At 33.7% G+C, this 26,540-nt stretch overlaps 1 protein-coding gene and 1 pseudogene across 1 annotated transcript; one reads left to right on the top strand and one right to left on the bottom strand.

The window, feature by feature from the left end:
• Positions 1–5,791: 5,791 nt before the first annotated feature.
• On the bottom strand, positions 5,792–6,751 carry LOC142617668 (putative pentatricopeptide repeat-containing protein At5g43820; annotated as a pseudogene).
• A 5,294-nt stretch (positions 6,752–12,045) lies between these two features.
• Positions 12,046–26,540, top strand: LOC142630585 (uncharacterized). The gene is made up of 28 exons (XM_075804604.1): positions 12,046–12,514; positions 12,714–12,807; positions 13,804–13,879; positions 14,948–15,012; positions 15,107–15,151; positions 15,259–15,359; positions 15,467–15,608; positions 16,260–16,321; positions 16,398–16,471; positions 16,559–16,629; positions 17,478–17,565; positions 17,650–17,722; positions 17,823–17,918; positions 18,084–18,189; positions 18,866–18,959; positions 19,049–19,132; positions 19,219–19,375; positions 19,614–19,807; positions 20,213–20,257; positions 20,514–20,542; positions 20,634–20,755; positions 21,031–21,078; positions 22,833–22,957; positions 23,069–23,367; positions 23,962–24,898; positions 25,053–25,124; positions 25,579–25,698; positions 25,785–26,540. Exons 1-28 carry the CDS (start codon positions 12,148–12,150, stop codon positions 25,827–25,829), a joined length of 3,831 nt encoding a protein of 1,276 aa, XP_075660719.1. The 5' UTR covers positions 12,046–12,147; the 3' UTR covers positions 25,830–26,540.

The following is a 26,540-nucleotide window of genomic DNA, read 5'->3' as shown; positions in this document are numbered from 1 at the left end:
CACCCACTTGTAATTTTGGTCATTTTAACATTGTTTACTTGTTGTTTAAAATGTATCATTTTACCTACATGAGGTCTTCCATTAGACTTTAGTAATCCACCTCACCATTTTTCTTTTAGAAACAAAACCTAACCTTTTATCTATATATGAAAGGTGAATGCTTGTTTCTTTTCCATGCAAAGCATACTTAGGTTCAACATCTTAACTGTATAGTGGGATTTACTTTTTTGAGCTTTATAACTCACATTTATCTTTGGTTTTAAGGACCCATAATCCAAGTTTGGAAATGATAACAAATGATTTTTTTTGGGGGGGGAGGGGGGGTGTTCATGGCCTATAATTTATTGTGCTTTAAAACCCACAATCCTTTTTGGGTTTTATAATCCTTAATTTTTTTGGGCTTTATGACTTATAATCAGCTTAATTTCATTAATTTCAATTCAACCTCCAAACGTCTTGATGATGATGAGCCCTAACGAAATTTTCCAACACAATCAACAGAATCTCTAATTCAAGGCTAACGCCTTTTATCCTCATGTCACGCAATATTTCCATCACAAACTTGAAGAATGTTCTTCTTCCTAAAGCTTTAATAATCACACAGTAACTATTAATCTCCTTAGTTATAGCCGGGCCGAGTTCTATACGAATTAGCAGTTTTATTTTCTTTTCGCGATCTTCAAACTTTATGCCTCAAATATTACTTTGTCATGTGCCTCAAATGCCCAAGTGTTGTTGTTGCCATGTGACTCATATCCCACATGGATTAAGTGTAATCTTAATCATGTGTATATAAGATTTTAGACACCCTCTAATTGCAAGTTAATTTTTAAGGTGAATTATGCCCCTGAGTTTGTATCATTTGTTAAAAAATCTCCCTTGTAGCCGGTTGAGTTCTCTACCACATACAAACAAATCTCCCTTGTAGCCCCCTTGTAGAAATCTCCCTTGTAGCCCCCTTGTAGCAGTGTGGGCCCAGCGGTAGTCGGTAGTCGGTAGTCCAAAGGAGTATACATGTACGCAAAACTAAATGCCAAGGAATAGGAAAGGTGTTGCAAGCTAAATGCCAAGGAATAGGAATGTGGTGTTGCAATGTGTGTCAGTAGGTCGTGTTGCAAAGCTAAATGCCCACACAATGTGTGAATATTAGGGCGGAATGCCCCAAGGCCCCAAGCTAAATGCCAAGGAATGCCTTAGAGCAATGCATTACAAAATTCACGCATGCCTTAGAGCAATGCATTACAAAATTCACGCTACAGAAGGCCCAAGCTAAATGCCCAGCTTTAACCAAAAATCTTGCAGCCTGCAGTTGTTGAGAAACTAGTTGGACTACGGGAAGGCATACCAAGGAGGTATGCAATGTTTTGGTTCTTTTTCTCAGCTTTAAATGATAGATTAGTTTCAAACTGCGAGAACTCACATTAACCAAAAGACCAAAAATCTTGCAGCCTGAAGTTGTTGAGAAACTTGTTGGACTACGGGAAGGCATACCAAAGGATGGATGTGAAGGAGGTATGCGATGTTTTAGTTCTTTTTCTCAGCTTTAAATCATAGATGTAGTGTTGGATGCTAAAATATGAGAAATGAGTTTCCTTACGGTGTATTATGATGTCTGATGGAAACCAAAATTACTTCATTGTACTTTACAAATTTGGGTTGAGGGGGAAATTTATTTGAGTCACCATAGTCCAAATTTTGTTGAAGTCTCTTCTCAAAAGTCGCTGATAATTGGATGATAGACTTAGGAAGCTTTTGTGCAAGCATGCTAGTGGAGGACTTAAGGTTGCTCCCTCCTTCGATTGTTTAAAAATTAGAAGTTGTGCTCTGTTTTAAGAACAAGAAACAGAGTGGAATTTAAGTTAACTAAATTTTCATAAAGTGTGAGTGAGGAGAGTTTTTGGTTAGGTGAAATTCCTCAGCCAATAAGGTATATGTTTTTTTTTTTTTATATATATATATATATATATAAGTTTTGATTAATGTTTAGTCATCTAATTGGAATATTGGATAAACACTGCCATCTTTACCCAAAAATAAAATAGGTAGGTGTTGTAGCAAAGTATAAGTCCGTTCTTGAAGTGATTTTTTGTACATTCTACTAGTCGTTATTTGAACCCCTACAAAGAACATCTTTGACGAGGATGATGCTTTGAAGGAGATTTTTTGTGGGGAACTTTTGTTGATTAGTAACTGAAAATATTATGTTGTTCCACTAAACCTATTTTGGTAATCAGCATTTAGATTCATTTACTGATTTAGAAAAGTTTTATTCTTTATATCATTAGGGTACACCTAACGTGAATGGCCAAGATTTGGAAGCAAATCCTTCTATAGTTGGAGTTATAGTAGCCAGAGATGGACCGACTGAGGAAATCCCAAGAGATGAGAATCAACAGCAAATGATAGTAGGTACAGGAGATGCGGCACAACCTGCAAGGATTCATTCTCTTAAATGGCTTTTACTTTCAGTAGTGTTCAACGTTGCTTTCATGGCTTATTTGAGTCTCCTACTGGACCAGAAAGAGAAAGTTTTCAACAATATTGCACCTACATTCATGGCCTATAAGAAGAAATGGGGTTTCTTATCTCACTTAGGCTTCATCATTATAGGAAGTCCAATATGCTATGCGCTGTATGCGATCTTGATATTATTACTGAACAAAGCAACGGGGCAGTGGCTAGGTTTCTTGGTCAAATGCGCATATGGGTTTGCTCATGAAGTTGTGCTTTATATGACAAAGGATATAATTTTGGCCCACCTGGTGTTTAGTTTCCATGGTTGTTCCTTTATCTGTTTCATGAAATTTATGACTCAACAAGATAAGATGCAGTTGATTAAGGTATGCACTATGGAGTTTGCTCGCTTTGCACTATGCTTCTCTCTTCATGGCGAATGGATGAGTGCTAGCTTCTTCCTTTTTACAGCTTTTATTGGATTACGTGCCATGGTAAGTGGCTTCAGTTCCATCTCTTTTTCTTCTTTTTATTTATGTTGCATATATGGCTTGGGGTTTTGTGTTTTTTTTTTTCTTAGTGATATTGAAGTATGAAATAATTATTTTTTTTCCGAAGGTGAATTTCAATCTGATGGAGAACCTACCCAATGCTGCGGGTGAAGTGGCTGATAACATCTCCGATCATAGTGGCTGACTAAATATGATACCGGTTTGTGTTTCTTCATATCATAAAGTACGCAGTCCGCATGCGGTCCTCCTTATATGTATACTCTATATTGTCTCCCCCACTTGTTGCGTGTTGTGTTTTTACTTTTCCCTGTGTACAACTCTGAAGACATTCTTATGTGGTGTTTGGTACGTGGGAATCTACATTACTTTTGGCATCTAAATTTCTAGGAATGTGATTCCTAGGAATCACATTCCTAAGAATGTAGTTATTCCTATGTTTGGTTTCATTGGGAATATCTTAAGATTCCTAGGAATGTGAGATGATAATGTTTGGTTTATTCTCATGAATCTTAAATGAATTATTTATTTTTCCTATTCTATTCTTAGATTTGAATGTGAACTACCAAGTCCTTAAAAAAAAAAAATTCCTCTAATTAAATAATAAAAAACCAAATATAAATAATTAATTATGAAAAATTCATTAAAATTATAGTCTAACATTTCAAAATGACAGATACAATACAAAAATAACTATTTAAATTCTCAAATGCTTTTATTCTTAATAATAATTTTAAAAGAGTTTAATCCATAATAATTTGTTTTATATTTTATCTTAATTGATTAAATGATAATTAAAAAGGGTTAAAATTGTCAATCTATAAAAAATACAGTTTCCTTTAAGCTTGGGAATCTGGATTCCCACCTGTTTTAAAAGGAATCCACATTCCCACTGAGAGGGAAATCCACATTCTCCTGGCATCTGATTCCTTAGCGTGATTTGCAACCAAACATGGGAATCTTTAAACATTCCTGGGAATCCTAAAACATTACCCCGTACCAAACACCACATTAGGGTGTACCTTTATGGCCTTGTTTTTAGTAACTGACACTATTCTGAGCAGTAGCAAGTTTACATGTGTTGTACTCGTATTGTATATGTTGCCACAATATATGAATATTAACCCTTCCAATTACAATGGAAGATCTTGAAATATTTGTTCTTTGCGCTATTGATGGTAAGAATATTTGAAATTCCAAAAAGGGCAATGTCTATACACGCCTGTTATACACACACCTCTTCAGAAATTGTTCTGAATATTGTGACTAGTCAAAGAATTGTGCGCGTGTAAGAGACATTTTTCTGCCAAGAAACCACCAATCTCTGGTGTGAACGGTCATTTAAAAAATATCATTTTACCCAATAAGAAATAATTAAAATTAAATTATGTAGGGAAAAAATCATATTTTTATTTTTTTAGAAGAATATTTAATTTTCAATTGACCACAACTTTAATATAACTACTCTAATGTGACCGAGTGTGGTATACAAATACAATCACTTTCATATAAATATATTATATTTTTTACATCACTCACAATCAACCATAACAAAGTTGTGGCAAGAGATCTGTCACAAAAAAATGTGTTCCTAAACTTTCAGCCCCTTTTTTTGGAGTGTATGAAGTATGAACACTCAAAGCCTGTATGGATGAGGGTGCTTTTGGATCATATCACTCAGTTTTTATAATTGAGTTCTTAAAACACGTGAGTTCCACAAAAAAAATTTGTTTGGCTTGGTTTCTAACCCTTGTTTCCATCACTCAATTATCTAATTTTTGAGTGATGAGTTATGAAAACTGAAAAAACATTTTAGGTGTTTTCAAGTTATGAAAACAGAGTTATAATGACATTTTCGTAATTAAATCCACATACCCAGCCACAGTGTTTGACAAATGGACTGATTTTTTTTTTTCTGGGGTGAAACCCAGCCAAAGTTGAAAATTGGGTCTGAGTTAAGGTGTCAAACAGGGGTTTAGAAAATTGAGGTATTTTGAGTGATGAGTGATAACAAATTACAAACCAAATGGGTCCTCAGTGTTCCTAAACCCAATGATTTTTGTTTTTTTTTTTTTTTGTTGGTATCAGCATCTTCCATTCTATATTTTGTACCAACTTATTGAGGATGTTTGGGGTGTTATTTACCCTAGTTTTTATTTATTCAAAAAGCTATTGGTAAGTCCATAATTCAATGATGCTTTATTAAATTAGGCCCACAATTTGCACATATGAGCAGACTTTACCCAATAAAACATATGGTGATTTAGGGAATGGGGCTTAAAGTCTTTTTCAATCTACACCATCTGCTAATGCTATTACCCATGATGGGCTCTGAACACATTGATTGACTTGTCCTAACAACTGCTATGGATCCATTCAGTCCATATTGGGATCACATAATGGGCCTCTTGAGCTTATGAAGATGGAAAAGATGGAAACCCTATTAATCTTAATTCATTCCCACAAAACGATATTCTACAATTCTACATCCAACTTTGCTAGCTTTTTTGCAAATTATCATGGCAGCATGGGGCGGACCATAGCTACACAAAGGTTTAAGGAAGGAGGATATAGTCCCAGAGCAGGGAATAAGACCACGACTCAACATCTCATCAAACAATAATTCAGGTGCATTGGCCACTTAACGGGCTTTAAAAAAGGCAGCAATTAATTTGGTATGAGTAATAACATTCAGGTCATAGTTATTACTCGTAAGCAATCAGCATATGTACTCTTATAATACTTCATACACCCATCGAAATCTCCAACGGGTATAGAGTTAGGGCAAAACTTAAATACAATACCTTAACTACCATTAGTTAGGTACTTCATTTAAAATGTAGCCACCTAGCACATTGTAAAAGTACATTCAAACACTCGGTATAACATTTCAACCCAAACTCTTCTACATTTCCAAACATTTATATTGCTTTCGACACTTGATGAGCCCAGATGAAACTGTCCAACACAATCGATAGTGTCTCTAAATCAAGGCTTACGCCTTTGGTCCTCATGTCACGCAATATTTCCATCACAAACTTAAAAAATTTCCTTCTTCCTAAATTCCCTTTGTTCACTACATTAGCAGCAAAGTTAAGACTTAATTCAACACTTAAACATTCTATTGTAGTTTTACCCTTCAGTTTCTGAAGGAAAGTCCCCTCCTAATTTCTCTTCAGCAGTAAAAACCCATCAACTGCTCGAACCTCAGCTACTTGTTTTATGGGATTTTCAAAATATCTACTCTACTCCCTCTCAATCAAAACGAGCCCTAAATGGGTTTTGGTGCTGAATAGCTACAAGGGAATGGTAAAAGGTCAGATAGCTAGTCAAGAACAAAACGTTCCTTGGGATTTATTTTGTTCTTGATGTGGTTCGGTGATGGCTGGTCATCTAGAGTTGAAAATGGAAATGGAAATGGAAGTAATGAAGTTGGTGAAGAGAGGTAGTGGGAAATGGGAATGCTGCCAGGTTGAGAGATTAGGAAATTAAAAAAAAAAAAAAAATTTACCATAAAATAAACACTTGAAAATGATTTCCTATTTTCATGTTAGCGACTAAACATTATAAATTGAAAATTTTTTCAGTCAAATATTTTACAGCAAAACAAATGGATAAAAAATGAATCAAAGTGTTGCACTCTTCTATAGACTGAGAGTTGATATAATTTAGGGAAATTGAGCTTTTTCATGGTAAATTATATCATGCATATTTACACTTTGCATCATGAACTATCGAAATATACTATCGACCTCCCAAAGTTATAACCCTGTAACAGTTAATCCCATGTCAGTTGTTTTGGGGTTAAGTCCAACAAACTTTAGCATTAAAATACCAATTTATCCTCTATCGTTTGTTACAAAGTTATAACTTTGGATGGTCGGTCGTGAATTTTGATAGTTTAGGAGATAAAATGTAAAATAAGGTATAGTTTAGGATGTAAAAGTGTAAACCGATAGTATAAGGCAAATTGGTCTTTGATACTATATTTTAGTAGACTTAACATCAAAACAAACGGCTAGTGTTTGCATTCAATATTCACATTTCATGGACTATACGGAGTTATGATTGTTGGCCCCCTCCTTGGCCAGATGGCTTTTTTTTTTTTTTTTTTTTGCATGTATGTTTTTTTAATTGAATTACCTAAAGGCTCGATGAGTAAAGAGAGTCTAGACTTTAGGAAGATAACACAACGTCACAATCTTTTTACAACACCCTTGTTTTAGTTGTAGCGAATCTCAATATAATATTTTATTTTAACCTGTGATGGATTGACACCTAAGCTATTCTAAAAATATTGTGATTTTGTTCATAACATAACTCTAATAAGTAACATTTCTACAACAAAGAATTATATGAAAAAGAAATCAATTTATTTTGTACAACATCAAATATGAACCTTATATTTTGATATGCATGAATGTCAATTTGATTGAAAAATTAACCCATTAGATTCTAAGTTTGACAACAAATTTGGTTGAAGCCTAAGACTACAATTTAACTCAATATATTTTTTTTATTAGAAGTGAATTTTGACAAATTCACCATTAGATTACATTTTCTTCTTATATTTTTTATTCTTGCAAAAAATGTCTAGAATATCAAAGATCATAGTTATATCATCAATCAAATATTTAAATTTCAAGTTTTTGTAGTATAAATTTATGCATAATTTTTTTTTTGGATTGAATGGGAAATAAATTTGATTGGCACGAAACTTAACATGTGTATTAAAAATATAAAGAACATTCAATTTAATAGTTAAATTTCCAAAATTCATAGTTATGCAAGTTTTTGTAATGGGAGTTGTAATTTTAGGCTACAGCCAAGTTTGTAGCCAAATTTTGTCTTAATATTTTTAGCTATTAAGATATTTTTCATCAAAGATTAGTGGACATATACTACAACAAAATGTATTTTCAGTGAGGAAAAAATTCGTCACTAAAAGTCTAGATATTCGTCACTAAAAACCTTTAGCGACGAAATCGAACTTTTAGCGACGAAACTCATTTCGTCGCTGAAACCCCGTCGCTAAAAGTCCTAACAACGAAAAATTTCGTCACTAAAAGTCCGATTTGTTTTAAAAAGAAAAAACTTTTAGCGACGAAAACATTTCGTCGCTAAATGTTTTCCTCGCTAAAAACATTATTCAGTGACAAATATATTTCGTCACTAAAAACACTTCAATTTATTAAATCATATTTAGTGACGAACAATTTCGTCACTAAAACTGTTTTCGGGTACATATAGTGACGAAAAAATTCGTCACTAAAACTATTTTTAAGAAAATCCAAGCACATATAGTGACGAAAATTTTCGTCACTAAAACCATTTCTTACAAAATTATGCTACATTTAGTGACAAAATATTTCATCACCAAAACAATTTTTTGTTGTTATATTTGTTATGGAAAAATTCGTCGCTAAAACTTATTTTTTGTTTTTATTTTTTTCATGGCTTTGATATTAACATGTAACTTGTCATTAGATTATTAAAACATCACATTTGAATAACACATTTATTTTAACAACACATTTATAAAAAAAATGATTCATACATTTCACAAGTAAAAAATAAAACAAGTATTCAATTCAAACTTCTTCCATACAATAATTGCCTGCAACACATACAATAATACAAGATATTTTATAATAATACAAAAAGTGTAGCATAATATAATTAGAACCAACAGAAGATTTCCTCAAATGTCTTCAAGTAATGCAAAAAGTAAATCCCCTAAAGCCACCAATAAGAATTTTACCACAGTTGATATGCACATGGTTTTAATTTTACCACAGTTGGACCCTATAGGTTTAGCCCCTGTTATTATAACTACTTAACAATTTATAATTATTGTGATTTTAAATGGTATAAAATTTTGGGTTAGAAATTGACACTATAATTAATATTTGGAAACAACAATGGAACATGTATTAAGTATAGTTGCTAGATGCCTCATTCACTGGTTCTATACAAACTAAATAGAACAAATTTAGGGTACATTTGGTACACTAAATAAAGATTATGATAGGAATGATAATCCTTATTACTGGATATAAAATGTGTTGTAATGGAGTAATTAAACCTATTTATAAGTTTGATTGTGAGTTGTGACATTATAATAAAACTTAAGATATATTTTAAGATGTATCTTACTTATACAATTATATTTCCTAAAAATAACATTTTAAAATTTTGAGAAAGAGATTAGTTATTTTTTTTATAATTTTTTATTTTCATAATTGTTATGTACATATAAAAAGTTTGTTTATTTGAAATTAATTTAAAAAATTATAACACATACTAATAAATAGCTATTATTATTATTATTATTATTATTATTATTATTATTGAGAGGTGAATCCACAATATGAATGAATTTCTTATATATATATAGCCACTTTTAGTAATTTATTCCTTAAAGTGCAATTTTGATAAGTAATAGTTAAATACCCAGTTTTTTTTTTCTTCTTTTCAAAAAGCAGTTTTAATGGGTTTTGCCAAATGCTTTACTTAAAATAAAATAAAATAAAAATATTTCACGTTGCACTTATTAAAACCACCACTATTTCAAAAATTAAAATTTCAAAAATATTTAAACCAAACAACTTATTAATTCATTCAAATCCTTCTATTATTATTTAAAGGAATATAACAAATATTAATTCTAATTGCTAGATTGGTTGCATGTTTGAATGAATAGTTTTATAAGTAGTAGCTGTTTTTATACGCCAAAATTGGCTTTATGCATTTAATGTTACTATTCTCATTTTTTTTTCCCATCAAATATAACTTTTTATTGTGCCTCAAATGCATAGTATTGCTTTATACACTTGACATTGCTATTCTTCATCAAAGATAACTTTGTCTTGTCACTATATTTATTATGTTCAAACCTGACTTGTTAGGATCCGTCTTCAAACTTTCTTCATCAAATGTTCCTTGCTTCTGTGGCTCTAATGCATCATTGGTGTGGGGAACTTCTGTGCCTCTAATGGATCATTGGTGTGGCTATCTATATTCCAACTTTTATTCAAATATCCAATGCTTATCAATATCCATCTTCCAACTTTTATTCATTAAATCTTCCTTTAATGTCTTATGCCTCCTCAAATGTGCAAATCACGTTGCTATCCATCATCCCATATTCTCATTCTTACTTAAATCCTATTTTGTACACTTTAACGTAAGTGACTAATGCAACGTATAGCTTGTGCTACACCTTTGATAAACTACTATGAAAATGTATGCATTAAAGGGGATTTGCCATTTATGGCTATAAACTACTTGACAAGAAAATCTTTTGATTGATTGGATCTATTGAAACGCATTTGAAGCAGTTCGTTGATCCACTTCTTCAACGAATTGAAAATCATTTGAAATAGTTCATTGATCTGTGCCTTATAGGAATTGAAATGAGTTTTTTAAAAAATTAATGGAAAGATGTTCACATAATATAGTTAGTGAATATTTGTTTCTCATAATTGTTTCTTATATATTTCGTGAGATAGGTAAGGTAAATTTTACTTTCATTATTTTCAAAATTTAATGAGTTTTTGCTTTCCTCCAATTTCTCATATAATATATATACCCTATACTTTGACCGCAAAATTTGTGGTGGGTTGTTAACCACGCCACCCATAACTCTCCCATTCAACTTTAATTAAAAAGTAAGATTTAAGTATAGTACTTAAGTCTTGTTCCTTAAATTTATCTTTTAAGATTCCATCATATAAATTTTTTCTCCTTGAAAGGAAGTGTATTTTTTAATTAAGTAACCACGTAGCTGAATCTTAAGAAGAGAATCTAAAGAATAACACCTAAAATACTGTACCTAAATTTTGTCTTTAATTGAATAACATTATGAGAGCATTAGGCAAACGCTTTTATATTTCACAATAATACAAACTTAGTGATTAGACTTGTGTTTTTCATTATTATTGTATGTTCCTCCTAAAACGTGAGAATCACCACCTAATGGGTTAAATATGAGTCTCAAAGTAATGGTTTAATTAATTAAATAAATTTTATATTATAGATTAAGGGTTTTGCATTGGATTTGCTAGTTATTTATTTACAAAACAAAAACAAAACTAAAATCAACAATTTTATTTCATAAAAAGGCTCACCTTACATGACAACAAAACAAATAAATAATTACAATACTTCTTCTCCTAGTTACATTATAAGAAAAGTTGTGTAACCTTTACTCCTAGTTACATTATTAAAAAAAAAAAAAGTAAAATTACATAGGAAGACATAACATTGAACCCTAAATACAGGATCGGGGGCTAGGTTACAAGATGAAATGTGTTTGACCCTCATCTCGCTCTACCTAAATCTGTATTCTATAAATTCATTAGACTTTCATATCATGATTCATGTAACTCATCTAAACATGTTATCTTTTTTAGAGGAGGCTAACCATGTTATTTAAAGCATAACAAACTAGAAAAAAAAAAAATGGAAAACTCATTCGATGAACAATGATTTTTCTCATGAGCATGTCTTCATATAAACTATTAAAACCATATTTTGATTATTATATATATATATATATATATGCGTGTATGTGTGAAGAAATAGATATATGTGTGTGTGAACCCAGTGGGGTTGGCCAAGTGGTTGGGCACTTGGTTTCAAAGTGGCTATCCTGAGTTTGACTAGGAGTTTCCTAGTTCAAATTTAGGCACCAGCACTTTGAAAAAACTCGGACCAGCGATTTACTCTATTATGGGCCCACCCGTTGCGAACGGTAATTAGCCTTTGGTTGAAAGTTTTGAAAAAACACTATAAAAAACCAAAAAAAAAAAAAACGTGTGTGTGAGAGATGTCTTTGAAATTACTTTGATCATTTCAAGTCATGCAAGTTGTGTAAAACTGTAAAATCGTACAAAAACTTTGCATCGTGAACATCTTATTTGACATACCAAAAAGCCTTAAACTACACAAATTAATTACATTCCTCTTTACCTCCGACACGTGGCATACCACAAGTCGTTCCATTGCGAGGTTTGTAATAGTTTCAAAGCAGAGGAGCGTAGAAAGAAAGCTACCCGCTCAGTCAAAATTCCCACAAAATCCAATTCCCGCCAAAACCCCCCAAAATACCAACAACAAATATATATACACAAACCCCCGATGTTCTCTACTAGCTAAACACAATCGCCACAACACAAAAGAAATGGTCTCTCTAACTCCAACTCCTACAGGTCCAGACCCTAACCTCAAGAGCCCTAAAAATGTGTACCACATCGGAGGCATCCAAGTCGAATTCCCGTACCAGCCGTACGGGTCGCAGCTCGCGTTCATGGGTCGGGTCATCTCCACCCTGGATCGAGCCCAGAGAGAGAATCACTGTCACGCGCTCCTCGAGTCCCCGACCGGTACCGGAAAATCGCTCTCGCTACTCTGCTCCACTCTCGCTTGGCAGCAGAGCTGTAAATTGAAGAACCAGTTCGCCAATCTCACTCACTCTAAGCCCAATCCCGAGGCTTTCACCGATCCTCTCGCTCACGGTGGCGGATTTGTTCCAGAAGTGGAACCTTCAGGTACAACAACGATTTTCAGGATTGATTTTGAAAGTTGTAGCCTTAATGTGCTAGGGTTTTAAAGAAATTATTGGATTTTGTGGTTGATGAATTTTGATGGTGGAGTTCAATTTATGAAATGGGGGCAAACAGTCCCTTGATCAGTGTTTCTATTTCGATATTTGATGTGCTATGAAACTGACATTGTGATTTTTATTAGGTAACGCAGGGCCGGAAAATTTGGACCCAACTCAATCTGCAGCAAACAACAAGAATCAAAAGAAAAAGGCAGCACCCACCATATATTATGCATCGTAAGTTTTATTCTATTGGTTCGCGGTTGGAAGCTTCTATTTTTCTTTTTGTGTTGTTTATTTAGATAGTTTGCTTTTGAAAGTAACGAGGATTGTTTTAGAAACTTCACATGAAATCCTAGTGGTTATTTAGTTTACTGATACTGCAGTTTGTGCCACTAGAAGCATTTCAGTTTTCAAATGTACTTTCATATGTTAGACTGAGTTCAATTATTTATTTAGTTGTATGTTTTATTTTTGATATTGTTCTTTGATGTTGAGATAGGGATCACCTATCTTCTCATGTAGAGTTATAGTTACAATTTCATGGAGCAAAATTGATTCTATAGCTTTCGAGATTGCAATTTCATTGTTATCAATGATTCAGTCAAAACATAAAATTTAAGGATTTGGGTATGTACATTAATTATGTTTGTCTTTAACTTTGAGTTGCATTTGAATCCGAGAATTTAAAATCAAGGGATTCAAAGCACTATTGCTAGTAAAAATATGAATTGATTCATGTGAATTTGAACAACTCCCTAATAACCTTTAGCTGAACTGGCATCTCCTCCCCTTATATATCAGGTGGAGGGTGATGTTGTGGGTTCAAGACCCATCGGGTGCATGTGTAACTTACCAACAAAATTGGAACAACACATGATGCATTTGAGTTTGAGGATTTGCTCTAAAAAAACACTTGTGTGTTGTGAATTTAAAAAATATCTTACATTTAATTATTTCAAATTCTCATATTAATGAGGTTTAAATTCATTCATGAAATTCATCAATAGAAAAAACTGGTGCTTGTCATATTGTTTTCAAGCCATTAAAACTAAAAAATTGAAGTCCAAATTGTTTTCTCAATTTTTTTAAACTAAATAATGCTTGAAGTATTTGAGAAGTTTGAATAAAGATTTTACAAATTCATTTGTATTAGAGCAATTTTTTTTTTGGTTTGGTATTGTCATATGTTGAATTCCATAATGGTTACAAACTGTTTATTGTTTATTCAAGGAGGACACATTCACAAATTTCTCAAGTAATTCGTGAATATCGAAAAACTGCCTACCGGGTCCCAATGGCTGTTTTGGTAGGTTTACTTTTTCCTTGTCAGTTCATGTTCAGTTTGGAATTCTTTTCTTATAATACGTATCTGATAATAGTTTGAGTTGTCAAGCTTCTCAAATCCCTAGACATTGTACGATGGAAATTTGTGTGATAATCTACCCTCTTTGTAGTGTGTTGTCTATTTTCTTGAACATGATCTTTCTATTATTCCAATAGCAGTATTATTATTTGTAAATGGATCATTTTTCCTATCAGGAGGTTTTTTTTTTAAAAAAAAAAAAATTTTAAATTACTAAATGATTATGTCAATTTTAAGCATTTTATATGGATATTTCTTATGCTTGACAGTTGCATGCATCTGGCTAAATAGGTCTTTAAATCTATTTATTGAACAAGAGTTAGGTTTAAGTTACACTTGGTGAAACTCTTGTTTATAGTAAATTTAGTTGGCATGAACAAATAGAACATGTAATCCAATGGTGGGATTTTCAAAATATTAATCCAATAAAAAGTTATATAGTGGTTTAACATTAATACATAAGGTATAACTTGAAATCTAGTCTATTAAACGAATATTGTTTTGCTTTAAAAAAATATTTAGGATCATTTGGATTTGTCCTATTTTCTTGTTTTTACAGGTTCAAATATCATTTGATTGGCTTCTCTCCTATATTGTCCAAAGTACAGCCAAGTGTAATTAACAATATAGTTGAAATTGGATGGATAAGCTGGAGTACATTCTGAGCTTTTAAACACCTTTATGGGATTTTTTTCTCTTTATTTTCTATTGTTAAGTGACCATTCCAAAACCAATTTTCTTTTTTGCAAGAAAGATGCATTTTTGGATGGTTATTCAGTTATCTTTGGATATGTGGGGTAGAATTTACATTCTTCTATTCCATAGGGGCAAATAGCTTTTTTGAACAAGAATCTTTTTGAATAATGTCTAGCTTTTTTGAACAAGAATCTTTTTGAATAATGTCTGGCTTTTTTGAACAAGAATCTTTTTGAATAATGTCTCTTGTGTGTACTCTTGATTTTGACTCTCTCTCTCTTCACTCCCCCCCCCCCAAAAAAAATATTCTTCCAGGCGTCTAGGAAGCACTACTGCACAAACAAGCATATACGAGGGAAAGATAATATTGATGAAGAATGGTGCCTTTTTGACCTAAAGAATTTTTTTTTAATATATATATTAGAATAATTCCTTTATATATCCTGGTTGACAATGGTGTTTGGAAACTTCCAGCAAGTTGCTTTTGAGGGATCGAGAAGTGGGATGCCCAGAATTTAAGTGAGTTATATCTATAGTTGTATATGCTCCCTAAATTTTAACTCTCTTTATTAATGGTGCTATGTTACGTGGAAGTAATAGCAATCTAATTTCTTTATTGCAAATAGAAATGCACATAAAGTCAAGGGACATTCATCACTTCAGAAAGGAGGATGCCATGAGGCTCATGATATAGAAGATCTTGTGAGAGTTGGACAAGTTGTGAAAGGTTCATTTTTGTTTTTTCATATATATTAAATTTATTTCTAACACATGTCATGTTGCTTTAAAAAAAAAAAAAAAAAAATCTAAACAGCAATTTTCTACTTTCTCTAGGTTGTTCATATTATGCAGCACGTTCTATGGCAGATGATGCACAATTGGTTTTCTGCCCATACAGCTACGTCATTAATCCAGTCATTCGAGGAGCGATGGATGTAGATATTAAAGAGGCCATTGTGATTCTTGATGAAGCCCAGTATGTTTCACAACCTAATTTAATTACTCTTTAACTTTTTATAACCTTGTTGAGAGAATGTGAATAATAAAAGAAATCAATAAGTTTACAGTGTATAACCTGGACAATTAATAGGATTTTTGACTGATAGGTGTTGAATTTCTAATTTCTTAAATCTCATTTTTCTACACTGGTTTTGGGAGAATATGCAAATTCGTAGATTGGTTTATTTTTCTTCATGGGATGCAAAGTAGTTTTTTCCCTGATATGTATTTCATGATATATTTTGTTGATTATAATCTTGCCAGTTGGCAAAGCTTTGGGGTTCCCTGAAAAGTTCTATTTTATATAATTCTTGATGTTCCATACAATCCCATGTCACAACACGTGGTGGGAGTTTTCTAAAGCACAATATAGACAATGCATTTATATTAATGCTCTGCATGTTCTTAAACATCAAGTTTAGAAGCATCTGCTTTTGGAGATCTGTAAAAACAATACATCTGCCTGTTTAGGGCATGGATTATATGCTTGCCTCCAGATACATGCATGTCTATTTTGTTCTTTAGAAAATGTATTTCATGTTCAACAAGTTATTAAGGTTGGAATTTTTTTTTTTTTAAATTTTCATATCAGTTTCTCTACTTCTAAATTAATATAACTTGTTTGCAGCAACATAGAGGATATTGCTCGAGATGCTGGCAGTGTGGATCTTGAAGAAGACATTTTGTACAGTAGGTTATGAAATCAATACCTTTTTTTTTTTGCATGATCTTATGAGTTGCTTATAGTTGTTGTACCTTTTGATAGAATTGCAGATGGAACTAGAGCATCTCTGCACACTGGACGTTCTAACTTATCAACCTTTATATGAAATGACACAGGTAATTGTTTTAGATGCTATTCTCACAGTAGTTTTGTCCAAAATTCCTTTATGATGTAACGGTCCAATGAGTATCACTAATGTTTAGGACCTTATAAGTTGGATTGAGCGGAGGAAAAGTACACTAGAGAAACGTGACTTCCAGCACCACATCTCTTGGTGAGTTGACTTGTTTCTTAACAATGCTTGTGACGCTGCCTAAACACAATAGAAGCTAATGGTCTTGCAAATTAAATTGATTGGCCTTGCTTTTTTTGGACACGTGTTTAGCCATAGAGGAGCTATTCCATATAAACATTTTATTGGCCCAAATATTATATCATGCTTGATTTCTTTAAGAGACATTTCACTTTTAATTATGAAATTGTGAGAGACCCTGACAAAATGGGGTGTCTACAGAAATTCCTTGGAAAATTAGAAAAGTGTTGTGGTCTCTTTAATCCCATTATCAAGAACGAAAGATATTATTTGTCTAATTTAGATACAGGCTTCTAAGATATCAGAAATTTTATAATGCATCATAGTTTTGGGTAAATTATCAATCTTGATAATATTAGTGTTCTGAGGTACACGGCACATGAGGTGTATGCGGGTCAGTTATGTGTTGAATTTGAATACCAATTACCAAAATTTTCCTTGGTTTTTACTCTGCTTTCTTCATTGGTGGTTTCATCATAAGATTTTGTTCTTGGTTCACCTGATACTTGTCAACTTATGGCTAAATCAATTTTGTCATTTGTATCTTGTTCAACAGGAAATGATTGTTGATTAGCATGATTTTTAATTTTAATTATTTACTTTTCTCAGAAAAGCTACTTGTTATAGCCTTATACTGAACTGCTTAAATTATAATCCTTATTAAATTTCTCTTGTGGGATATTAGCATACTTGGTGCATCGTATTTTCAATAAATTGTTTTGTTTCTGCTTCCATTATACCAATAATAAAGGAAGTATAGGAGTATCATGATCGTTCACTTCTTTTTGTTCTTTTTAAATGAATCTCAGTTGGACTGGTGATAAGGCTTTAAGAGAGCTCCAGGAGGCTAATATTTCACAGCAGTGCTTCCCAATCTTGCTAGAATGTGCCACAAAGGTATCTCGAGTATAAGATTTATTAATTCATTGGGGCTTGATTCTTTTCATCTTCAGCTGAAACTTCTTTATTTATTTAATTAAGGCAATTAAAGCTGCTACAGATTTAGAGTCGGATGTAGCACGTTTAAGTGGCATGTCAGTAATAACTTTGGAAGGTACAGCCTACATATTTTCATGTTTTTGTATCCTGAGCTTATCTATTAGTTATTCAAGACTAATAATTGCAATTGACTGTTTTTTGAAAATGTTATGCAGGGTTATTCTCTTCTCTAACTTACTTTTTCTCAAGAAATGGGAGTCACATTTTTGATTATCAGCTTGCTTTACAACGATGTGTCAAAAGAGATGCTGGTAAGTGGAACGCTATCTTTTGTAGATTTTCTGGAAGGTCCACTACCTGAAGTTTGAATCATGTCATATTGGTTTTGTTGGTTATTGATTTTTTTAATCAATTTGCTGTTATTATTGTCGTGAAGAACTTAGATCACCATTCTTTTGATTTTATCGTTGTATCAGGAAAAGTTGGCAATTGGACACATACTTTCAGTTTGTGGTGCTTGAATCCTGCTGTTGTTTTTAGAGACATTGCTGATCTTTCTTTGTCTGTCATATTAACATCTGGGTAAGCGAACTGCATAAGCACACTTGAACTGCTAACAGAGTTGTAGTTGTGATCCTTAATTACTGGATTGAGATCCAGTGACTGGGTGCAATCAGTTTCAAGGGCTGAGATTAAAATTTAAATATGTAACTTTTCCCCTCAGCCCTTGAATAAGAAAGTTAAAAAGTAAAATTTTTCTGGTCGAAGGTCTGAGGGAAAAAGTCAACTTTTCAACTTTTAATCTTAACCCTGTAAACTAATTGCATCCGGTGCAATACCATTGGATCTCAATCCTAATTACTGGACCAGAAACTAGGAATTGGCTCTTATACAACTTTGTAATATTCTTGTGTTCACAGCTTTCTGGGCAAGCATGTCCATTAGCAAAAGGACTTCATAATGTTCAAAATTGACCTCTCTTGACCTGCCTGGATGGTCATTTTCTTCCCAAAATAGGCCATCATAGTAATTTGCTAAAATAAAGTTAGCATAACTATTGCTGTACACACATGCACTCTTAACTTACACAAAAAAATTGACATATACGATGTCTCTGACTGTGCTGCAACTTGAAGGGAAGTTCACAGATCATTGGTTGTGTTTTTCTAAGTTCCCCACAATTTTTCTTCTGTTGCCATGTCCCAAAGTAAAATTTTCATTCTACAATATTACTCACCTAGGTTTTTTGGTAATTTAGGACTTTGTCTCCAATGAATACCTTTTCATCTGAGCTTGGGGTGCAGTTTGGAACTTGTTTGGAAGCTCCACATGTGATTGATGTTGAGTCACAGGTTTGAATGGCAGTACTTTTCCCTTGTATGCATTGGTTTGTCTTGGTTCACAGCTATTCTACTATGGCTTATCAACCTTGTCACTGCAGGTGTGGTCTGCTATCATACCCACTGGTCCAGGTAATTATCCACTGAATGCAAGTTATAAAACAGCAGATGCATATGCATTTCAGGTATTTCTGCCTTTTCTCATTGATTTTAATTAACCTGATAATGTATTCTCCTTTAATTTGTGTATAATTTATTGTTTGTTTTGAAGGATGCACTTGGGAAATCTTTAGAGGAGATTTTTAACATTGTTCCAGGAGGTTGTCTAGTGTTCTTCCCAAGTTATAAGCTGATGGAGAAACTATGCAATCGTTGGTCTGAAACTGGTCAATGGTCACAGCTAACTACAAAAAAAGTCCTTTTCGTTGGTAAGACTTCTTCTGTCCCCTTTTAACCCTCGTGTATGTTAATCTTTTAATGAGCAATATTCCTTTTATTAATTGTAATGAACAATGCTAAGTCACTGAGTGCTTTTTTTAGCATTGATGTTAAAGTTGAGCCTATCTTACTTGGCATTTGTACCTGAGTTGATTTTTCATTGTCTCTTAGCAGTACTTTTAATTTTATAGATTATGGAGAGTGCTTATTTTGCTTTGGTTCGTGCAGAGCCAAGAGGAGGAAGCCAAGATGATTTTGAACCTGTTTTGAAAGGTTACTATGACTCAATTCGTCTAGGCAATAAACCTGCTTTTGGGAGAAAGAGTCGGGTAAAGAAAACAGACCTTAATCACTTCAACACGGTTGAGTCCCCAGAAAATTTAAAGAAAGGAGCTGCGTTTCTGGCAGTTTTCCGAGGAAAGGTACGCACTTATATTTCATTACTGACAGTAACCATTTACTTTTAGTTATAGCTTCATTCTAGGAAAAAGAATTTAATTGTAAAGGTTGACATTATCTTCTACTCCAAGTAGTTTCTTTTCGTTGGCATCACAAGATTTTGCACTTGTAATTAACATGGTCATTTTGGTCTTCTATGTTGTTTAATTACTGAAAGAATGTATGTTATGGAGCTATGATGCACATATTTTTGTAACATGGGACACTGGTGCTGTTTGTAAAAATTACTGATTAACCTTTTTAAATTTCAAAGACATGAGGCGATCGTGCTGTTCTAGCATTATAATAGCCAAAGTGCATTCATGTAAATAATAGATGAATATGACCTTTTGTTGAGTTTGCATATGCTCATTATATTATGCTTTCAGGTTTCAGAAGGAATTGACTTCTCTGATGATAATGCCCGTGTGGTTGTATCCTTGTTGCCCGAAGCCTGATGTCAAATCTTCTTATTTTTGGTTTTGGGTAGTGGTCTATTGCCACTTCAGCCTGTAAGACATTTCTACTAGTGGAAGAGAATAAAAAACTTCTGTTTAGTGTCTTTGACTCTTTGTAAATTACTGAATCTTAATTAAGTAAAAGTATTAATTTTAATTAGAAAATGAATATTCGTATCTTTTACTTAAATGATTGTTGACTATTGATGGTGTGAATTCTTGACTATCTCAGATAATTGTTGGAATTCCTTTTCCCAACATGTAAGAGTTCTTTCCTCTCTTAGATGTTTTGTGAAGAAGAAATAATTACTAAATAAGATATAATTTTCTGATTGCTGGAACTTCTTATCAGATTTGATATTCAAGTATCGTTAAAGAAGAAATATAATGATACACATAAATCATCCAAAGGCCTTCTAAGTGGGAATGAGTGGTACTGTAACCAAGCCTTCCGAGCTCTAAATCAAGCTGCAGGTATGCTCTGTCATGATTTCACTTTCTATGTTTCTAATTGGATTGATTATTGTGTTTATATATATAAAACTTTATTGCATTTTTGAGGGTAATGAAGTGTTTTATTATTTTATTCAGCTGAAATATTTTATTCAGCTGAAATATATTTCTTTGCAATTTGTTGTATCACATTTAAATGACAAGTTTTTATGCATCTCTGATAGTTGTTGAGCTTGGTAATTATTATTATTATTATTAATTTTTTTAAGAAAGTAACCACCTTTTTCTTTTTGCAGGACGTTGTATACGACATAGGTTTGATTATGGAGCCATTATCCTGTTAGGTAAATGGTTTGGGCTTACTGATTTTGTTGTCCTTTTCAATTAGCTTCATCGATAGTTATCTCTATTCAAGTTTTATATCTCCTAGAAAAATATATTGAAATAAATGCAGCTTCCACAAAGATACTTCAGATTCCTAGGTTTAACTATAAAGCTTCTGCATGCAGCTGTAGCAACCCATTTTTTTTTTTTTTGGGGTTTGAGGGGTACTTCAGGCTCAAATTCCGTAGTGTCTTAAACTTCAATTAAACTAGTCACAAACTCATGTGATGTGTGAGAATAAATAATTATTTTGTAATTTTGATATAATGTATAATTTGTTTTCTAAAATTTATTGAAGATGATTTGTTCTCCCTAAAAGTTAAACAATTTCTAAAATTATTTTCTATCTTTTTGTCTCTACCAATATATCATTATTTTTTTGATGAACACCAATATATCATTCTATTATTTTGAGTGTGTTTGATGGATATTATTCCTTTGTGAGGTGGTTCATATTCTTCAAAATTATGTTATAGTGTGCTATATTTTTCTAATTTTTTTGTACAACTAAACTTTTTAAGTTTCAAATAAATTATTCAAATTCTTCATTCTCTAAAGGAAATTATCATGATAATCAAAACTCATAACAAAATTACACTTAAGATTACTCAAATAATTGATAGGCATTCAAATGCATAACCAATATTGTGTTTTGATATAAATTCAAATTCTCAATTCCAAAATAACTAACGATCAATTTAAACAAAAATCAAACCAAAGCTGTAAGAGAGGGAGAAAGACTCCTTCTGATGGGGAGTGTAGTAATAATAAATGCTACACTTTAACTTTTAGATATAGATTATTATTACCTCTGTCGGGGGTTGCTGCAAGTAGGGCTGTCCACGGGTCGGGTTGGGTCGGTTTTGGACCCAACCCGGACTCAACCCGCCGGCGTCGGGTGGAGGGGCGGCGGAACCCGTAACCGACCGCCGGAAAAATCGGTTGAGTCGGTTTCGGGTGCGGGTGAGCGTCGGTCGGGCCGGGCGGGTCGTCGAAATAAAGAAATGATCGAAATCTGAAAAAAAAAGCGTCGCCGGAATCTGAAAAAAATCACCGGATTCTGCATTTTCTCGCCGGATTGTACATGTTTTTGCTGAAAATCGTTGGGATTTGGCCGGATTTCCTTGAATCGAAGCTTGATCTCGTCGGATCTCCTCGATTCGAAGCTTGTTTTCGCTGGATCTCCTTGAATCTAAGCTCGATCTTACCAAATACAGTCGAGTTCTCTTTAGATCTCCTTGAATCTAAGCTTCATCTTGCCGGAGTTGGCCGGATTTAAGCATATTTGAGTGAGGATTTGAGCGGATTTGAGTAAAGAAAGGCCAAACGTCGCCGGATCGGAGCTAAGAAACCCAAACGTCGCCGGATTTCAGCTTCTTTTTGAGGTTTTGTCGGGCGGGTCGGGTAGATCGGGTTCTTAAGGACGAAACCCGTCACTCGACCCGCCGGGGTCGAGTTCTGAAGATTGGGACCCGTCACCGACCTGTCGGAGGTGTCGGTCCGGCCGTGACGGGTCAGTTTCGGTCGGGCTGATCGGGTCCGGCGGGTCGTCGGGTACTCTGGACAGCCCTAGCTGCAAGTCAAAATTTTCTTTAATGGCTTCTTTTTTTTTTTTTTTTTTTTTTTTTCATTTTTTGGTATCTTAATGCTGATTGAACTATCCCCTTTAATCTAGCTACCTTTGACTTTGAGGGTAATTGTTTTTTGCAAGCAGATGAGCGCTATCAGGAAGAAAGGAATAGAGCATACGTATCAAAGTGGCTAAGGAAGTCAATTAGACAATATGACAGCTTTGACTCTTCAAAAGATGGATTAAAATTGTTTTTCAAAGATGTGAAGGTCTGGTATACGTTGCCATTGTCGGTTGTTAATCTAATTTTCAACTTCTTTTTCTTTAATGTTTAAATTGTTGGATGAACTATATATGCTAAGAGGTTCACTTGCTTGCAGGAGTGGGTTGGGAAGAATACTGTAAATGTATTACATAATTTGGACATTAAAGAGGAAAAGTCTGAAAGTGCAACTGTTGTGGGTCAAAGTAAAGGTCGTAGAAGAAATGAAAATCAGAAACTCAGCAAGTCTGATCATTATGGACGGAAAAGGATTTCTATGACAAAGTATGATGCTTCCCTTCCTTTGCAGAAATCTCAAGGTAATGTCAAAGTTCAGGCACCTCTGAAAATGGATGAGGACACTAGCAACTGTATAGAATATGTTGACCTTGAGTGCAGTTTTCAGAAAGACACAAGGTAGCTCCAGAATCCCTTTGTTCAATATTTTTGTAAATTATTAGTGTTGTTCTTCTGGGTAACTGGACAGACCACTGGTCTTCTGGTAAAATGATTTGAAGCAGCCTCTTGAAGATTCTGGATCAAAATTTTGAGTTTTACTAGGTAGAAGTGTGAGCAGGAAAGTAGCTTATGCTGTATGGGTTAAAGGTCTCCCACCACTTACCAAAAGGGAATATTATAAAAGAACCAGATAGTAGTAAATGTAACTGAGAGCCAAAAATTATGAACTTTAATTTTGTGACTTCTTTTAATTTCTACCTTTTTTGTGACTTCTTTTGAGAACTAGATAGACATAATTCCTGTCTTGAGCAAAAAATAAGAAAGAAGATATTCATCCAATAATATGTTCTGTATAAAAGTTATCCATCCATGATAGGTGTTTTTGATTTGTTCAGTATGTGTGTTCTTCAGGCCCGACTTGCTTTTCAGCATCTGCTATCTAAATTTTGCCTTATAGTAATCAGCTGGGAAATTATGAAATATCTTCCCAACTGTTTAAGTAATTATGAAACAGTTACAACTACATTACAAGGAAAGGTCATCTTTTTGCAGGTGCTCTGAGGATTTTTCCATGGCATTCTCTGTTGAAGATCCAGATGTATCTATTGTCAAAGAAACCCCATGCTCTACTAGTCCAGGATCCTTGTCTAAGGATGAAAACTCTTGTTCAACCATAATTGAGGATTCTACTGAATTTCCAGATCATGTATCGGTTCATTCAATCTGTTTAGCTAGCCAAGGGAAATCACTTTCTGGTGCCCAGTGTTCAGAGGTAGTTACTCCTGAAAAGAATATCACTACGAACACCTACAGTTCTATGCCAGATATGGAATCATCTTTGAATTTAAGTGTTAATTCTCATACCCAAAAAAGGAGAAAATCCATGGGATTTCCACTTATTAACCTTATAGAAGATGAACAATCCGATGCCCCCAATGCTATAACCCCTGTCTATACTGGTTTAACAAGAAGCTCAATGGCTAGCAAAGATGCAAATCGCAGAATTGAATTTGGTTTTGAGTCTAGTTGTGCAGAACACAAATCTAAGAAGTTCAGTGTTTCTCGATTGCTCACAAAGGACAATTATGTTGCTTCATGTGTGCCTCCTATTCCTTTTGTGGAGAAAAGATTACAAATTTCTTGTTTTTTCTGCAAAAGCCCTTTGGGTCTTCCTGAGAACCATCTATATGTAATGTGCCTGTTAACATCATCATCGAAAGTCCATCTAGCATCTGTTCTAAAAGAGAAATTGGAACCTCATGATGTGAATACACCTACAAGCATACAAGTTGTCATGACTGACATTTTATCTGTTCATCCACAACTCTATACCAGAACATCTGAAGGTGCTCTGGGACAGGGTGTTTGGTGTGAAGAAGATGGGTGTGTATTCAATACCATTTTCTGCCCTTTCTGCAGTAACCCCAACAGCTGTCTTGGTGTGCAGATTGTGGCTACTGATGCATCAAATGTTCATTTACTTAATAAGGTATCCCAATAACACGGAGTGCATTTTATTGTTCTTGAATCTTGCAATTGTTTGATGCTTAGATTTAAAGGTACTTATGATTTATGCCATTAGTCCTGCTTTGGTAACTCTTTCCCTACTGACAATTATTATTGTGACTGCAAATCATGGCCAGATATTGTTTTACCGTGAGCATTTGGAAATTAAGAATCTTGAAACATCAAGTGACAAGGTTTCAGAGGAAAAGGTAAGTTTGAATTATATGATTTCTTAGTCATTTGTGTAATGCTTAAAAGGGTTGTTAATTAATTGTCATAACACTTAAAATGCTCCTATGGTTTATGTGTGTGCTTGTGTGCATGGCAACTGTTAAGATAGGGAAGATAGATGAGAAGAACCTAAAATTGAAATTGTCAACTGATGGAAGAGATAAGTATGCCCATGAATTTAAAATTTCAGAACCTCTTGCATTAAGAATTTTTGTTGGTCTTATCTTGTAACTAATGACTTAGCATTAGCAAGATGCTGGTTCCTAGAATATTTGGTAGGCAAAAATAAATTTCTCTTGGCTATATTATTAAAATAGTGATGAAGATTTTTTTTCACAAATTCACCTTAAGTACTAAATCATTTTATTCAGTAACTTGAACTATACTCTTCTTTGGAAAAAGGATAAATAACATTTTTAAGCATGATTGTAGAATTTGTTGCTAGCCAATGGCTCAGGCATGGAAAAAGAAGCCATCTTGAATTCCATTGATAAATTCTCTTACTCCCCACTGCAACAGAATTCGAGAGGCTGGAGGACAACAAAATCGAAGGTTAGAAATTAAGAGATGTTTCAAGCCCTTGATTCTGGAGCATTTTACATTGCTAGTAGTAACATTCCATTTTTGTAATGTTGCAGTTAAAACTACCAAAGAAAGGCTTGCTTTCTAATTCAGAAGGTTAATCTTGAAGAAGCATATTGGACTTCAAATGCATATATGATTTGGAAAAGTATAGATTGGGAAGATCGTGTGCTTCTCCATACCTTGGTTACACCTTGAAAATTAAAAGCTGGGCCAAGATGCCTCTGGAAGTTGAGTTTCCAGTCGATGTGCTTCACCCCCTTGATTAGCTTTTGGGAGTTGAGCATTCACCAGCAACTCTTGCAATCTCCAAAAGTCTAATGGGGGTTGACTGTATTCTGCATTCTGTTGTCCTGGGGCATTGTAGAGGAATCACTAATTACTTAACTGCAGCAGCAGTATCAGCACCATCAGTCTTCCATATCCTATAGAGGAACTGAGGAGCTAGTTGACCTTGCAGCTCATGGTAAGGTGAAGCCAGTTGGATTATTGTAGTTCCTGGTAAGGTGCAGTCAGTTGAATTGGATGACTGGTGTTTATGGTTCTAATTAAGTTGTTTATAAGGTATGATTATGGCCCTAAAGTCATTTTTGATCTGGTCTTTTGTTTATATCAACAAAAAAAATAGTATAGGCTGACCACTTCTAAGGTGGAGTTTAGTAGCATTTTGGAGTTAATTTACAGATCAAAATCTTTAATTGCAATTAAGATAAGACATGTTTGTATGTTAGTATCATTCTTATCACATCCAAGGACCAGTGAGAAAAAAACATTGCAGGTTGTAATATATTGTATTGAGCATTTTGGAAAGC

Source organism: Castanea sativa, chromosome 1, assembly GCF_040712315.1.
Source record: "Castanea sativa cultivar Marrone di Chiusa Pesio chromosome 1, ASM4071231v1".
NCBI lineage: Eukaryota > Viridiplantae > Streptophyta > Magnoliopsida > Fagales > Fagaceae > Castanea > Castanea sativa.
The sequence above is the reverse complement of the archived record's forward strand: the minus strand, read 5'-3'. Positions and strand labels throughout refer to the sequence as shown.

What these genes read in the sequence shown, in the direction of transcription:
- LOC142630585 (XM_075804604.1), top strand. Translation starts at nt 12,148, where the DNA reads ATGGTCTCTCTAACTCCAACTCCTACAGGTCCAGACCCTAACCTCAAG. An exon ending in AGTTGGACAAGTTGTGAAAG is followed by an intron (nt 15,360 to 15,466) that starts GTTCATTTTTGT and finishes TACTTTCTCTAG; the next exon opens with GTTGTTCATATTATGCAGCA. An exon ending in TCTGTCATATTAACATCTGG is followed by an intron (nt 18,190 to 18,865) that starts GTAAGCGAACTG and finishes TTGGTAATTTAG; the next exon opens with GACTTTGTCTCCAATGAATA.